General features: G+C 46.6%; 1 protein-coding gene across 2 annotated transcripts in view; it reads left to right on the forward strand.

Moving 5' to 3' along the window:
* The window catches only part of VCL (vinculin), a 93688-nt gene extending 77475 nt beyond the window's left edge, over positions 1-16213 (forward strand). The window contains exons 15-22 of one of the 2 annotated variants that reach the window (XM_081073612.1): positions 1932-2040; positions 3149-3451; positions 4640-4764; positions 5992-6177; positions 8952-9155; positions 11144-11347; positions 11769-11873; positions 14115-16213. In XM_081073612.1, coding sequence (XP_080929738.1) covers positions 1932-2040; positions 3149-3451; positions 4640-4764; positions 5992-6177; positions 8952-9155; positions 11144-11347; positions 11769-11873; positions 14115-14261 — 1383 coding nt within the window. In that variant the 3' untranslated portion in view covers positions 14262-16213. The remainder of the gene's footprint in view (positions 1-1931; positions 2041-3148; positions 3452-4639; positions 4765-5991; positions 6178-8951; positions 9156-11143; positions 11348-11768; positions 11874-14114) is intronic. The other variant, XM_081073611.1, reaches the window with a different exon arrangement.
* Positions 16214-16708: the final 495 nt, after the last annotated feature.

The following is a 16708-nucleotide window of genomic DNA, read 5'->3' on the forward strand; positions in this document are numbered from 1 at the left end:
AATACTCACCACTTAGTGTTTAGTCAAGAAGGTTAATTACAGAACAGTATATATAATATATAATTCTATACATTTTTATACATATATATAATTCTATACATTTTTGAATATGTCCTGTAAGATGTCATGAAAAAAGCCACACACACCCATAGTGTCAAAATCATTTTTGTATTGTCTGAATTTTTTACAATGATTAATAGTTTAGTTTTGAAGGTAGAAAAAACTAGTAAAGCCAGCCCCCCCCACCACACACACACACACTGGATAATATTGAGAGCTTACTTTGTTTTGATTTTAGAGCTTATGCCTTTTCCCACATACTTTTGAGGGAATTCTTTAAAAATTCATTTGTGTCCATAACTTGTTTTCTTTTTTCTGCTTCTATAACCAAGATATAGCTAGTATGCTGTGAACACTATACTGACGGAGTGGGGACAAAAGAAAAAATTGGACAGGATTTAAAGTTCTAATAGGCGTTCTTAAAAGTATCAGCTCAATATCATTGAGTGTGAAGTTTGTATATTTTTTCTTCTAATTGAATCATAGAGACTTCATTATTTTTTCATTCGTTTACTCAGCAGATATTTACTGAGTGCCTGTGACATAGTGGGAACTGCGGTGCTTTTACAAATCTCTTGATACAGGCGCTGGTGGACCTGCAGGGAGAGACAGGGAAATAAGCATGTCTTTTAATGTTCAACTTTTGCCCACGTGGCATGTTGATAAGTTTGACTCTCTTGAAAAGTCACACTTGTCCAACTTTTTAAAAAAAACTTCCATAAAATAGGAACTTCTAACTTTCTTTAAAAACTTTCTAAACATGGAATATAAAACATAGCATTTCTGTATAAAACTAAGATTTCTAAAAAAGAGAAACAGGAAACTAGACTTAAGTTAGACAAAGAAGGACCAATACCATATGATTTTACTTCCATGTGGAATCTAAAGAACAAAATAAATGAACAAATACAACAGAAACAGACTCATAAATACAGAGAACACACTGATGGTTGCCAGATGGGAGGAGGGTTGTGGGGCTAGGTGAGAAAGGTGTAGGGATTAAGAAGTACAAATTGGTAGTTAGAAAATAGTCATGGGGATGTAAAGCAAACATAAAGAATATAGTCAGTAATATTGTAATAACTATGTATGGTGTCAGGTGGGTACTAGACTAATGAGGGGATAACTTCGTAAATTTTATAAATGTCTAATCACTATGCTATATACCTGAAGCTAGTATAAAATAATATTGAATGTCAAGTGTAATTGAAAAAAACCAACACACCATCTATGGATTTTGGAGACAGATTTGGACTTGAATTTTCCCCATCTGTAAAACGGAGATAATTCCTTCCTATGGATTGTTTCGAGGATTAAGAGGATGAGTGTACAGCCTGTAACTTAGCAAATACTCAGTAAATATCAGTCTCTCTCCCCAGGTGGGAACTCTTGAGTGCAAGCCACTTAACTTTTCTGAGTCTTGGTTTTTGCAGCTGTCAAATGGATAAATTACCTGTCCTGTCTCTATGACAGGATTGCTGTGAGGATTCAGTAAGATAATAGTTGTGAAAGCACTTTTAGTAATTTTTAGTATCTTGAAAACATGGTGCTTTTTAAGATGGAAGATTTGACACCAAGGGCCCGAATACATGTCAGTTTTGTGTATACTCTGAAGTGTCAAGTGAACACCCATTTACTTGGTCACTTTTTTACCTTCTTAGTATCAGGCTGTCACCGGAAAAACCTTTGGCCAGGGCTCATCGTGGGGAGCTGTTTATGAGACCAAACCTAAATTGTTCAGTCTGACAAGAGCCTTGCCGATTTTTGGCTTTATAGTGCCATCTGTAGGTAGAGAGGAGAGAGTTTCCCTAAAGGTTTGTATTTGACTGGGAGGGTGCTCAGGTGTTTAAAGGTTGTCGTGTCATTGCCAGGTCATCTCGGCTGCTCGCATCTTACTTAGGAATCCTGGAAACCAAGCTGCTTATGAACATTTTGAGACCATGAAGAACCAGTGGATCGATAATGTTGAAAAAATGACAGGTAGAGTTGGGTGCAGAATTCTTATCTAATCCGTGAGGAGTGAGTTCTGAGAAACTTGAGCAGGACCGGTTCTGTTACTGCGCTGTAATTGGATAAAGGGACGTCATGTGCCTGACAGTGTACTTGGCCCTGATGAAGGCTGCTGAGCAGCAGCGGCTTCTCATTCAATCCTTGCAACTTTGTCCGAAGAGAGACTCTTTGAGTCTCTTTTATTTTAATGCCGCCCTCCCGGTGTGATGTTTATTGTTACAGCTCCTATCTTCTCTTTGAATAGTGTCTTTGCTCAGTCTGAGCCAGAGTTTGGTTTCAGAGGCTGGGAGGCGGTGTTTGTGGATACAGTAAGTGTCCCTGTCATTTTCAGTGGGTTCACATTTCAAGGAACCACAATAGCTACCATTTAATACAACTTGTCTCAGAGTTTCCTCCAACTTATCAACTACGTAGTTTTTTAAAAAAGGAGAAAACGAACCACCTACAAACCCGTGTCTGTGCAGTCGAAGTGGCCCCTTGAATCGTCTTCATTCTCTGTGGCGGGAGGGAGAGGAGAAGAGGGAAGAAACGAGGAATGTAGGCTCCTCGGCTCCCCTGCAGAACCTGCCGCGACAGGGGTCCATAGCAGCCAGACATGAAAGTGGAGCTCCTGAGGGGCCTGGAGAGAGGTAACCGAAACAAGAAACAGGCTGTTAGGGTTACTGGAATCCTCCGCGTGGCTCGTCTTGGGTACTACAAGCTGCCAACAGGCAGCAGGTGGCTGGGGAGTGAGATGGGAAAGGAGAAAATGTTATTAACAGATAACGTGGTGAAGGTTTCAGACGCAATCCTAGTTTCCTCCTGATGTCGTTGCGTTTCTGGATGTCTGGTTGGCAGAAGGCAGTGTGCGACCACGGTTGGTATAAACGCTGAGAGTGTCTGTGGCCTTCTGCGCTGCAGCTTCGCTTTTTTAAACTGTGGTATTCACCTGGACGCTTTTGATCGCAAAAGAAGGACTTTGACCTGAAGGAGAGAATTCTGGGTACTGTACTTTCACATAAGAAACTTGGACAACAGGGTTCTGGAGTCTCTGTTCTTCTAAAGGAGGAGCTAAATTCCATTTCTGTTCTCGTGACAGGGCTGGTGGACGAAGCCATTGACACCAAATCTCTGTTGGATGCTTCCGAAGAAGCCATTAAAAAAGACCTGGACAAGTGTAAAGTAGCCATGGCTAATATTCAGCCTCAGATGCTCGTCGCTGGGGCAACCAGCATTGCTCGCCGGGCCAACCGGATCCTGCTGGTGGCTAAGAGAGAGGTGGAGAACTCTGAGGACCCCAAGTTCCGTGAGGCTGTGAAAGCTGCCTCTGATGAACTGAGCAAAACCATCTCCCCGATGGTGATGGACGCAAAGGCTGTGGCTGGAAACATTTCTGACCCCGGTAAGCAATGTGTGGTGTGGCTCGCTCCACTAAGAAGTCAGGAAGCTGACAGGGTGGTGAGAGAATGTGCACCCACCCCACAAGCGCCGCATACAGTCTGGGAGCCACAACGACAGATAGGTAGCTTGCGAATGCTAGATTCATCTTCCGTCCCAAGTAGTATGGGGCAAAATGTGCTCTGCAGTATTGGCAGATTTGTTGTAAGTTAGTTTCTCTGGACCCACCCCTCCGAACTTTTTAATGTTATCTGACTGACGGAGCTCCTGGCCCTGTTTAGTCGTTCCTTTGGACATTTCTCAACGGATGCATGATAACCAGTCTACCAACTGTTTAGCTTATGTAACTGGCATTACTTCTCTTCTGCTTTTCTTAAAATGCTTTTTCTCTGTAAAACAGTCTCCGTTTCTGTCAGACCTGGAGGGCTAACGTTGACTGATATGTCTCCTGGTTTTACACCCAAATATCTGGGTTTTCCTTAGCCGAGTTTTTTGTTGTGAGCATCCATCATTTTTAGCCTGGTCTGTGAGTCGAATCCTTTCTGTGTGAGAGAGTGGGAAGGAGGAACCACTCTGTCCATCCCGAGCCCAGGCGGACTCTTTCCAGTATCCTCATCCCGCCATCACTAGGGACATGCTCCGTGTCCTAATTGGAGTTTCTAATAGTTTTGAGTAGATTCCTGAATTCCAGATAACTAGAATTCAGGAGGTAGGACTGGCAGCTCAACCTACGGGTTAATACGCTGAAGGCCAAGTAGAGCAAAGGAGTAGCGAGAAAGGTGAGAAGTACTCCAGGGAACGGAGGCCCAATCTGACACTGCCATCTCCCCTGCTCCGAGCTGGGCAGGCTTATCTCCTGACTGCTTTATCATAAGAGAAGGGATGAGCACCAGCTGAGCCCGAAGTGTTCGTGGCCAGGAATGTCCTAAGTGCTCGCTAGTCGCACAGGCAAGAAGGTACCCTGCGCGCTGCAGGGAACACTGGTGTGTGACGCGTGTGACGCTTCCGACTCTTTGCCGGCCCCAGGGCACCTGCCTTGCTCTCACCTCCCTTCCCCTTCAGTCCCTGCCTGTGATGCTTACTGGCAGCTTCACATCCAGCTTTTGTTAACGGAAACCTGTTCTTTGGCTGGACAGACAGTGCTCCAGGGCGCTGACCTGGCCAGCTGAAAGTGAGGCCGTCTTGTGTTTAGGCTTGCAAAAGAGCTTCCTGGACTCGGGATATCGGATCCTGGGAGCTGTGGCCAAGGTCAGAGAAGCCTTCCAACCTCAGGAGCCTGACTTCCCGCCGCCCCCGCCAGACCTTGAACAGCTCCGCGTAAGTCAACTCGGAGACCTGGGGAGAATCGAGCCCCAGGGTGCAGGGCTGGAGCAAGAGAAAGTGACCAGAGCTGTGTCCTGGAGCCTCAGCCGCCAGGCGCCTTTGTTTAGCTTTTTCTTAAAGCTTAGTCAGAGCCACCACTTGCTTTGCATGCTGAAATCTGGTGGGGTCCTAAGCCAGTGCTTCTGCATGGGGTGTGCTGGTGGGTGGGGGCCTGGCGTGTTGGCCTGCTATGATTAGGAGTGACGGGAGCAAAGGAGCTGGCTTTGGGACATGTGGATGTGATGGCTGAGGGGTCAGTGAGGAGTGGGGATGTGACCTGCACAGCTGGTGGTGAGATTATCTGTGTTCCCAGTGGATAACGGCAAAACAGTGGTGGTTCGAATCTTATGCAGGTTCTTCTTTCCTTTACTTGACTTTTTGTTTTTTTCCCCCAACTATAATTTAAAATTTTTTGATGCCTCTCCCCCTCCACACACACACGAATTTATTCTTCGATAGGTAAATGGTTTAGGAGGAGGCTGACTGTATCTTGCAGATACAAATCCTGGAATCAGAAACAGTGATTATTTTTAGACATTTATTTTAACAGTATTGGAAATAGCAGGACCTCGGGAATAGTTTCTCAAGGCAATACTTTGATTTACTCTCCCATATTTAATGTCAGTAAAAATACCAGTTTCTAAGTTGGCTGAGGAGGAAATTGGTTCATTGGGCCCCTTGCTAAGGAGCAATGCCTGCCTACCTCCAATGCTTCTTTTGATGCTTTCCAGCTGGGCTGTTGGTGGGTAAGGTTAGGGCCAAAGAGAGGGCTATTCTGGGATGGCTCTTATGTGATCACTAGAGTCATGATACTTAGCATCCAGATCTTGGAGGTCATTTGGCAAAGCTACCCACTCATTGTCAGAGAGGTTACGGCCTGTGCAGCTGGCCCTCAACAGTTGGGCCCAGAACTTAGATCTTCTTTAAGAATCCTTGGTCTGGAGGTGCTGTGTGTGCCTCCCTGGGATACGGCCAGAACAGTAGCTTTTTGTGGAGAAAATAGGAAGAAAATATGTTTCTGTTGAGATTGAAGCAGGTGGTCCCTAGGCTCAGTGTGGGTGGTCTTATATGGAGTGAATGTGGGTGGCTTTTCTGGGGATGCTTTTTAGAGGAAAGGAAAGAATTCTAGGGGGCGGGAGTTCTTGGGCTTTACTTACAACCTGGCCCTTAATCCTCTCTCAGCTGACAGATGAGCTTGCTCCTCCCAAACCACCTCTGCCTGAGGGTGAGGTCCCTCCGCCCAGGCCCCCACCACCGGAGGAGAAGGATGAAGAGTTCCCTGAGCAGAAGGCCGGGGAGGTGATTAACCAGCCAATGATGATGGCTGCCAGGCAGCTCCATGATGAAGCTCGCAAATGGTCCAGCAAGGTACGTAAGGAAGCTTTTTTTGTTGAGAAAGGAGGAAGAACCATGCACAACACCCAAGAAGAAGCGTCTGTCTGGAGAGTCACCCCCTTTCTCTGGTTTGGTTTCTTTTGCTGCCAATGGCATGATGCTTTTCTTAGGTGTGATTTTAATGAGATGTTCCTGGTGCTTGATGGCTTCTCCTAGCAGCGCAAATGAGAGTGGAGATCGCTGTGGTTTGAGAAGAGGGTTCTGTCCATTAGTGTGTCAGGTGCCAGACGCTGGACATTTGGGGTCTTTTAGAAATTGCTTTTCTTTCTTGGGATTTCTGAATGGTTTTAGATGCTCTCCTGCTAATTATCAGCTCCCCGAATATGAAACTGTCTTCTGTGAGCTCTGCTACAGCTAGATGAAATGTTTACATTTTCCTTCTATTTTTTCATAGAAGCAGGTAGATTGTGTCTTAGAAGCCATGTGCCTTTTCCTTTCCTCAGAATCATCTTGCCCCTCAACTCAAGACAGCACCAGGCTAACTCCAGCTCAACAAACCTGAAAGTATCAATATTAATGTGGGTGGTGAGAATTCGGCTGCTGCAACAGTCGTGCCCCGTGAATAACTTTTGCCTATTTCCCCCTCAATGATGAAAAGTGAGTCGTAGCTTTTCTAGATAAGAGCTAAAACTTACTGCTAACCTTGCAGTGAAATGTAGTTCTAATTCAGTTCTAAACGCTTTCTCATATGACCCTAGATCTTCATTCCCACCATCTGTTTGCCTTTCTTCTGTTCGCACCCTCAGATCTCAAGCTCTTGTATTGAAGGTAGGTTCCCCAGGGTCTTCCCGCACATGCAGCTAATCTTGGGTTTCTTCAGGCTGGGAAATAGACATTGGCTTTGTAATGCTATTTATTTTTCTGAACTGTTAGCGCTGAGCCCAGGTTCTGAGAAGGAGTGGTGGTCTTGCTGGGGTTGGGTCTGACCTGTGGAATGATTTATAATCGTCTCTCTCAGCTGGTGCGTGCACATCCCTGGGACCAGAGTACCAGTGTGTGTGGGGAGTGCGGTGCGGGTGACAGTGACAGCTGGTTTTACTCAAAGATTTTAAAGGGCATTTACATTTCATTACATTAAGCCCAGGTACATTGTACAGCAGAACATAAAATACACTTGGATTGTAAAGATGAAGATAAAACTTAGGGGACAGACAGGTTTGGCATGCGTAGGTACCGCCCTTTGCCACCTGTGGCCAGAAGTCCATAGGTGGACGGTGGCTGGAGGCTTGTAGCCCCAGGGGATTGTGCCCCTGAGCTTGGTGAAGGCAGGGGCTGGGTGTGTGTTAGGGGTGAGGGGGGGGCCTGTGTGTGTGTGTGTCTTTTACACTTTGGGACTCTGAACCCCAGCAGCAGTGAGCTGGCCTCTCCTCTAAGGCGTGGGGATGAATCCTGGTGGAGACAGTTTAGGGGAAAGGACTGAGATGGTACCCGAACTCCATGTTTGTCCCGAATCCTCCAACTTTGTCGTCGCCCTTTGGAGACTGGTTTCCTGTACAGAAGACTTTTAGGAGTGACAGCAACCTGAAATAAAATTCCACACAAACTCCGACTTCCTCTTGGTTAGAGATGTTTGACAGAATCAATCCATGTTAACCATTCTTTATATAAAAGTGGTTCCGCTTCACAGAGGCAGTTCCTTTTATTTTCTCCCCCACTCCCAACCCCCTACACCCCCCAGCCTATTTTCAGCTCTTGATTCCCCAGCCTTTCAGAATCCCCATCCCTGGTAAATTCATCATCTCCCCCCTCATAGGTCCCGTTCCATTATGGGCACCAATTCTGGGCTCCTCTGAGCTCAGCCCGAGTCAGTTGCCAAGTCCGTGTATTTTATCTGTGGAATATGTAAATTAACTGTGGGTTGAGTGAGAACCCTGTTTTGCAACAGGAAGATTTAGGCTACACCCAGGGAACAGCTTTCTGAGTCAGTACTAGCAATTGATGCACTATGAGACCGGGGAAGCGTGGTCTCTGAAGCCCTTGAGGGAATAACGAGCTGGTCGGAAGCACGAGTTTTCCCAAACATGAGAGGCTGGAAGAGGTGTCTTCGGGAGGTTCCTTCCAGCTGGGTGGTTGTAGAGGACTCCATCAGTCCTCTTCACTCACAGTGGTTTGCTTTCTTGCCACTTTTCCTGGGGGTGACATTGACTGCCTCTGATGTATCATTTTAAAATCTGGGACTTGTCACTCCTGAAGGAAGTAATAATATGTAATAATATGTCCAGCAGCTGCAGACATATGTCACTTCTGGTGTGCGGGAGAGGTGAGACAGTGTCCGAATGTGCCAGCAGGGTGTTCTCTTCTTTCTGTTCATAGCAGGTTGAGTGGTTGTGTTTGGGTTTTCTCTTTGCAATCCTTTAAAGGTAACGAGCTACTATTATTTGGTGGTCTGGCTCCTCTAAAATATTCTGATGTGAGAATTACTCTTGGCAAGCAAGGTTAATTTTGGTAATAAGTGTATAAAAAAGGAATGTCACCTGCTTTCTTAGTGTAACTATTTCTCTGGAAACCCTTTGCCATGGGACTGAGTCTCTTTCCTTCATTCACTGTGGACGGGGTCGTGGGCCGGTGCTGGAGGCTGAGAATCCCCCTTCCGTGGAGCTTGGTTCATCCGCTCCTGGAGGGCACGCAATCTTCTTTCCCCTCCTGGGCAGGCTTTGGTTACTAAACCAGCTGAAGCTCAGTTCCCCGCGTCCTACTGCTCTTACTAACACTTTCCCCGTTTCTCATCCTTCCTGCCATCGTCAAAGCCGGGTACCCCAGCCGCTGAGGTGGGTATAGGTGTTGTAGCTGAGGCAGAGGCGGCTGATGCTGTTGGGTTCCCTGTCCCCCCGGACATGGAAGACGATTACGAACCTGAGCTGCTGTTAATGCCATCCAATCAGCCGGTCAACCAGCCCATTCTGGCCGCGGCTCAGTCATTGCATCGGGAAGCTACCAAGTGGTCTAGTAAGGTACTGACTGGCACCCCCAGTTGGGGCTGCTCCGTATGCATCCGGCCACGTGCAGCCTTGACACATTGCATCACACGTGATCTGTGTGGGTCCTGTGAGTCTGGCAGGGCGGGCGTCTGTCTGTCTGCACCTTGTTAGGACTGGCTTCACAAGTTTGAAAGGTTTGCTAATGCCCAATTGATGGGATTGCATTTGTGTTGGAGGGGTAGAGAGAGACAGGGTCACTTTTTGAAAGGATTCCCATGCTTACTGACCTTGTGGCCACTCTTGGAACCTCACAGCCCGTGGGAAGCCACGGGTGGGTCTCTCAGTGACTTGCAGGTCAGGAACCATTGTAAACCGTTAGAAGGTCGCCTGGCCTGACCATTGAGCTTTGCATAGCTCCCCCCGCCCCCATGCTGACCTGTCACTGATGCACTGATGGCTCCGCAGAGGTGACCAGGGTGAGGAACAGGGTCTCTGGGGAGGGCTGCTTGCTGCCCTGCACTGGCTGTGTGGCAGATACTGGCCTTAATGGGAACCCACAGGGAATGGGGCTCCATGGTTGTCCAGGTTTCCGTGGAAAGGTGGGAGAGCGCTCAAGGCTGCAGGACAGGCAGCAGTAGCACCTCGGCCTTGGAGACTGAACCAAAGCTAGTGTGCGGGTGAGGGGTGGGGGGGATCACTTGCTCCCCTTTGAAGCTGGCATGTTGCAAGAAGAAAGGGTTTGGAGAGTAATGGGTAATAACTAACCCTGGCACCACACTGTCCTTCTAACCAAGGTCATGAAGTCTTAGAATGACCCCAGGTCTGCACTGGAAGAGGCGGACCCGGACGGCCTTGTCTGACATACCCATTCTCATGACCTCTTCCCATACCTCTCCTCTCGGCCTGAGATAGTACACGCCTTCTAGCATCAGTGATCAGCCACTTCCTGGTGCCTGGGGACGTCTCTCACAGGGCGCCCGGCAGTGGCATGGTTTGTGTGCCTCACTGCATCGTGTAGACATTGAAAAGCATGAGGGGAAAAATGAGTATGGCCTGGCCTTTTGGATAGATTTGAACCCAAATGCAGTGATTTTGGTTGTTTTCAGCCAAAAGATAAGCCTTTTGAGGGCATATAGTAAATGACTTGTATATTTCTCTGTTATGACCCATGAAGCATTTAATGAACCAAAATGCCAAATCTCAGATAAACTGTTATTAGTTGGAGCAGGGGTTCCATTTACAGCTCGACTCATGATTTGTATTTTCCTAATGCCTCCCCCAGCATCCTCTTAGCTGAAAGTTCCTTTAATTGAAACCACTTATCTGAGGGGACTGGAGGATTGATTCTTGGCCTTTTTAAATGTGAAAAATGAAAATAATATGTTCCTTTAGGCTGACAGGATAAACAAAGGCAGTAGAAGGAGGGCAGGAGTCGTCTAGCTCAGAAAATACATAATTTTTAAATCAAGCCCATTAATGGTTACTTGGGCTTTAAATTCTAGTTCAGTAGCGATGGTCTTTGGCTGCTATTTGTAACAAGGGTGAGGATGACGAGGATGCTTTCAGCATCTGGAAGGCGCCTCTGTATTTTTCCCCTCAGGCCAGCTCTACTGCTTTCCTCTCTAGAAAGGAAAATGCCTGTTTAACCAACTTCTTGGGCCTGTCCCCATTTGATTGACATGATTAACCTGGACGTGCTAAGTGCTTGTTTAGTGCTATGCCTGGGGCGCACATGTCGCCCTTTCAGACTAATATCCAGTTGTTCCTTTTCAATCAGGTGATCTCTCTCTCTCTCTCTCTCTCTCTCTCTCTCTCTCTCGCGAGTGCCCTGGTTCTCTCTTCTTTTGTCTGATTCTTGTATGCTATCCATATCACTCAAGAACGGCCTTCATCTTCTCTCTTTACCCTTCCAGAGGGCTGCTAGAGCAGCAGGCTCCCTTCTCTTTTCTGTGCTTCCACTTCTTTCCCTGACTTCACCAGAGTGTGGGCTGAGCTCACACTGTATATTTGTTTCTCTCTAGGGCAATGACATCATTGCAGCAGCCAAGCGCATGGCTCTGCTGATGGCTGAGATGTCTCGGCTGGTAAGAGGAGGCAGTGGTACCAAGCGGGCATTGATTCAATGTGCCAAGGACATCGCCAAGGCCTCAGATGAGGTGACTCGGTTGGCCAAGGAGGTTGCCAAGCAGTGCACAGATAAGCGGATTAGAACCAACCTCTTACAGGTACTCAGGAGTGTGCGTGTGTGTGTGTGTGTGTCTGTGTGTTTCTGTGTGTACGCGTGTGCACACGCGCCTGAGTGGGTGAGATGTGGGAGGGAGAAAAGCAGGAGAGAGAAAAATGGGTGAGCAAGTGAAGGGGGCACTTCAAAATGGACAGAAATAGCAGGGAAATAAATACACGTGTATTTGGGAAAGATTCATGAAAGTTTATTTCCGAATCAAATGAAAGAATTTTAATGCTTCCGTTTCTGAACAACGGGACTATACTGATCCTTAGGAGGAAACAAGTGGGATCCCGCTACTAATTTACTGAGTGCCTTCTGCACACCAGCCCCTGGGAGTACAGAGGCAGATGAGTTTTGCCCTCAAGGAGCTTGCGGGTAAGAAAAAGACAGAAACATACTCAATGAAATTTTCTTTTCAGGTGTGTGAGCGAATCCCAACCATAAGCACCCAGCTCAAAATCCTGTCCACCGTGAAGGCCACCATGCTGGGCCGGACCAACATCAGCGATGAGGAGTCGGAGCAGGTGCGTGGCTCCTGCTGCTGGTGTTCTACTGGCAGCTTCTGTGCCACTTTGTAGCAGTCTCCTTCAGCTTTGGGGACTTTTACCTGTGGATCGAGGATTCAGTATGTGGGATGGTGTCTGTGTTGGAGAGATGCGTCAGAAATTTGGAAGGGAAAGTAAAACACATGTACAACTTTTGTCACTTTATACAGATGGGAGGTTGAGACCTAGGGAGGGTAAGCATCTGAATCGGTAGCAGTTAGGACTCTCCGCAGTTCTTTTGCTCCCTGGAATAGGTTTGGCTCTCTTGAGGCCTCCACTGCCTGTTCATTCTTGGCCCACTGTGTCATTTTAGCGGGAGAGAATCTGCTTCCTTGTTTTCTGGGTGGTAAGTACCTCAGGGAGGATGACTGGTGTAAGCTTTTCAGGGACCTGTTCTGAGGCTGAAATGACAGCTCAGAAAAGTTGCTTGCTTCTCTTTTGGTTTCTTTGACAGATTGAAATGAGGAAGGTGGGTGGGTTCCGTGGAGCAATGCTTCTTACATTTGCAACCATTTCTTGGGAATTTGCCCTCCTTCCTTCCTCCTGGAATTGTGGCCCAGGTCTCTCAGAAAGCCCTCAGTGGAGAACCTGTTCCTCTCCCTATCTCTCGTCTAGTTGGCCCTGCTGTGAGCCAGTTCCCCATTTCTTCTTGTGGTTGGTGGCACTTCTTACGTCAGGCCTTCCAGACAAGGCTCGTCATACATGGGCTATGTGTGTGGCACTGAATTAGGCACTGTATAGGGCAGTTAAAAAAAAAGACACAGTACCTCTCCTTGGGGGAACTCACAAATAGTTTGGGAGACCGTCTCTGATCTTTAAGCCAGAAGACCGAGATGGGGCACTTTTGAGGGGACAGGAGGCTACTCGTCTTTGTGCCAGTAGTGCTGCTTTCACCGCCATGTTTTAATCCAACAGCTGTCATCCTAACCCTCTCTTCTCCCAAACCACGGGAACTAGATTTTCATCCCTAACTTCCATATGTTCTAGGCAGGGTTTGGGCCCTGAGCTGTTTCCTGTCATGTGATCTCTTCTGCCCCAAGAAAAGGAAGTAGAAAGAAACAGGGAAGGAAGGATAAGGCTCAATTTCAGACCTTATCATTTAGTTAATTAACCAACAGAAATGTATCTTGGGAATATCTAGTATCTTCTATTAAATATTCCAATTAAAAAAAAGCTAGAAACTGAGAACACGGTAGAATGGAAGAAACACAGAGTCCTCATTCTGACTGTCCTGAGAGTTTGGTTGGCAATTCTCGGAACCTCTCTGGGCCTCAGGCCCTTTGTTGCCCAAGTGAAAAGGTCAGCTGTGAAGCTGTTCTAGCACATGGTGACGCCTCAGAGCCCATGAACCCTCTGAAACTGCACGCACAAATTTTGTGCACATGAGCATTTTTCTGAGGAGAATCCATAGCCTTTATTAAATCCTCACAGGTCTATGGCTCAAAAATAATTAAAAAAAAAACTACTGGGCCAATGGATTTTGATGAGTTCACTGACTTTCTATGGTGGAACACCAGGCTGATCCCAGTCCTTTAACTCTGTATATTTAGAAGTTTTACTTATTTAGATTTTCATAGATTTGTAAGGTGGTTGGTTTGTTGAATTTTTTTTCCATTTATTAATATTTATAAAATACCTCTTATGTGTCATGCACTGTCCTAACACAGAGGTACAACTGTGAACAAAACTGTCAAAAATCTCTGCCCTCATGGAACTTAAATTTTAGATAAAATCAGATCAGACAAACAACCTAGGTAAAAAATATAGTACATCAGTTAGTGATGTGGGTTCTAGGGAGAAAAATGAAGAGAGAATTGGAGGACTAGGAATGCTGTGAGTTGGGAAAGTGGTTTAAAATAAGGTAAGCAGGGAAAGCCTCACCAAGGTGACAAGTGAATGAAGATCTGAAGGTGAGGGTTGAGCATGGGGACCTGGAGGGAAGGGTATTTCAGGGAGAGGGAACAGCAAAAGCCAGAGGAGGAGCTTGTTGGAAGACCAGGAAAGCTTGTACCCGGGAGGCCGAGGGTACAGTATACCATCAGTGAGGGGCCAGTTTGGGTTCTTTTGGGTGATCTGGCTAAACCACCAGTGATGTGACAAGTATGGGAATGCCAGGTGGCGGGAGGGAAACTCCAGTCCATACCTGGCTCCAGCCAGTTTTGGAGGCAGGGCTGCTGCGTCAGGAACTGTGAGTAATGGAGAGCTCCTCTTTCCTTGCAGGCTACGGAGATGCTGGTTCACAATGCCCAGAACCTTATGCAGTCTGTGAAGGAGACTGTTCGAGAAGCAGAAGCAGCTTCAATCAAAATTCGAACAGATGCTGGATTTACACTGCGCTGGGTTAGAAAGACTCCCTGGTACCAGTAGGCACCTGACTGAACCTGGCTGCCACAGAAACCCCTACTGAACAGAATGAACATGAGTTTCAGGAGCCGCCCAGAATTGCTGGGGGCATTAAAAGCCACATCCTGGCCTGATCTAACAAAGGAACGGGGCCTCTTCACGGTAGAAAACATTTATACTCTTGTCATGGACACTTGGAAATGTGTCTGTATTCTCAAACAGTTATACTTGTGCACATTCTCCCAGTAGGCAGACTGGGTTTCTAGCCCATGGACTTCACACAAGCTCAGAATCTACGAGTGAACACTAGCCAGACACTTCGCTCTGCCCTTGCTCCCTCTCTGCTTCCTTTCCCCTGCTCCCCATTCTCTCTACCGGGCTCCCACAATCCAGGGCTCAAGCAAGTCAGTGAAGAAGATCACTGTGCCTCCAAAACCTGCCTTCCGTGTTGCTGCTGAGCCTGTCTGCCCGTTCTGGCTGTGCTACCTGGGTCCCTCCCAGAAGTGAGCTTCGCTGCTGTAGGGGAAGCTGGCCTTCGGGGGAACCCCAGTATCGGGGGCCTGGATTCACTCCCTGCCCCTCCCCAAGTTAATCCTTCTAGTTTCCCCACAGTATAAAACCACATTTCACTCCGTCAGGAGGAAATCACAGAATCACCGGATTCTGTCTTTACCGTGCCCGAGCCAGGCCTGTGCCAGGGAAACTTCCTGTCCCGTATCCTGCCTCGACCCACCCAGGTAGCCACCCCACCAATACACTGTGTGTCCTGGTGCTCTCTGCCGCGGGAGGGGTGGAGTAGCTAGGGGGCAGCCCTGTCCATCACCCCAGCAGGGCCACTCCCAGGCACTCCATGCTTTGTCACTGCCTGCAGAGGTCTGTGCTGAGGCCTTATCAACTCATTCTTAGCTCTTACTGTTCTTTCTGAGCTGAAATGCTGCATTTAATTTTTAACCAAATCATGTCTCCTATCCTGGCTTTTGTATTCTCCCCCACACCCTTCCTAAACAAGATTTTTAAAGATACCTGTTTGTTTATTTGTGATTTTGAAAGATCCTTTTTATCCTTTTGAAATTCAGTCCTAAGTATCGGTGCTTGACCCCCAGGAGTGTTGAATGGAAAGGCAGTCCTATCTGAAGGACACTGGTACTTGTGGGAGAGTGGTACTTGTGGATTGGAATCCTGGCGCCATTGGAGATGACTCAATGGGAAACAGTCCTCAGTAATTCCTACCTCCCTCAACCAACTGCATAGAAGCCCCTGGCATCCTCTACCCCCTCCCAAGTACTATTATTGTTCGAGAGTACTGGGTATAATATTTAATTATCACCATAAGTTTCCTGGTAGCAAAGTGAGAAGTTATTTTCCTTTTTTGCACTTACCACTGCTGTCTAAGCATTCCCCAGCACACGAAACCGCGTTTCTTCCCAAAGCCAGAACTGGGTGAGTAAAGGAGTAAGAACCCTTGCCTGAATGTCCTTCCTTCCCACCTCTAACGTGTTAGCTCCCAGTATCGAATGTGTAAAACTTGTCTTAAGTTGGTACTGTACACTCAGGCTTCCTCTACTTCTTTTAAACTGATGGAGATTATTTTCAAGGCCCTCAGCATATTTGTATAGTTGCTTACCTGATATAAATGCAATATTAATGCCTTTAAAGTATGAATCTATGCCAAAGATCACCTTTTGTTTTACTAAAGAATACTTAGAGGAAATAAGGAAAATCACGTCTGCTCTCCAAGTTCTCCCAGTGTTTTGAGACACTGGTTACACTTCAGGCCGATGTGCTTTTCTCTAATATCAGTGCTCAAGACACAGTGAAGCAAATTTTAAAAAATAAAATAAAAATCCCTCAATGAAGAGTAGAGATCATCACTAAAAACGACATTTATAAGCTAGGATTTGTTATATGCAAATATTTTCTGCCTCTTCTTTTGTTCTGTTTAAAACAATAAAGTGCATTTGTATAAATAGTGCTTTAAATGATGGGCATGTTATTTTAGTAAGAACTTTTAGATCAGCTTTCTCCTTTGTTTTGAAGAATTGTCAATGAAACTAATCCTCAAAATCTGGAAACTAAAGATTTTTATTTAATCCAGAAATTGTACTGGAAGTAGGAGAAACCAGCAGTAGTGTATTGACTTACCAAAGATCTGTGTAATAAGGGACAGCTTTGGGGATTCTATACTAGAAGGAGCAAATGTGACAGCAGGGGGAAACCAACCAGATGGTGTAGCTCATCCTCTGGATGAAGTAGTCTGTCATCGCCTTAGAAGATTCTAGTTGTTCCCGGACTCCATCACTATCCCCTAAGAAGCTGAAGCTGTGACGTGTGACTCCATCACTATCCCTTAAGAAGCTGAAGCTGTGACGTGTGACTCCATCACTATCCCCTAAGAAGCTGAAGCTGTGACGTGTGCAGGAAACCACAGGTCTGCTGTTTCTATTTCCAAAGCCCAATACAAGACACTGGGG

The sequence above is a fragment of the Rhinolophus hipposideros genome (assembly GCF_964194185.1).
Source record: "Rhinolophus hipposideros genome assembly, chromosome: 15".
NCBI classification, from domain to species: domain Eukaryota; kingdom Metazoa; phylum Chordata; class Mammalia; order Chiroptera; family Rhinolophidae; genus Rhinolophus; species Rhinolophus hipposideros.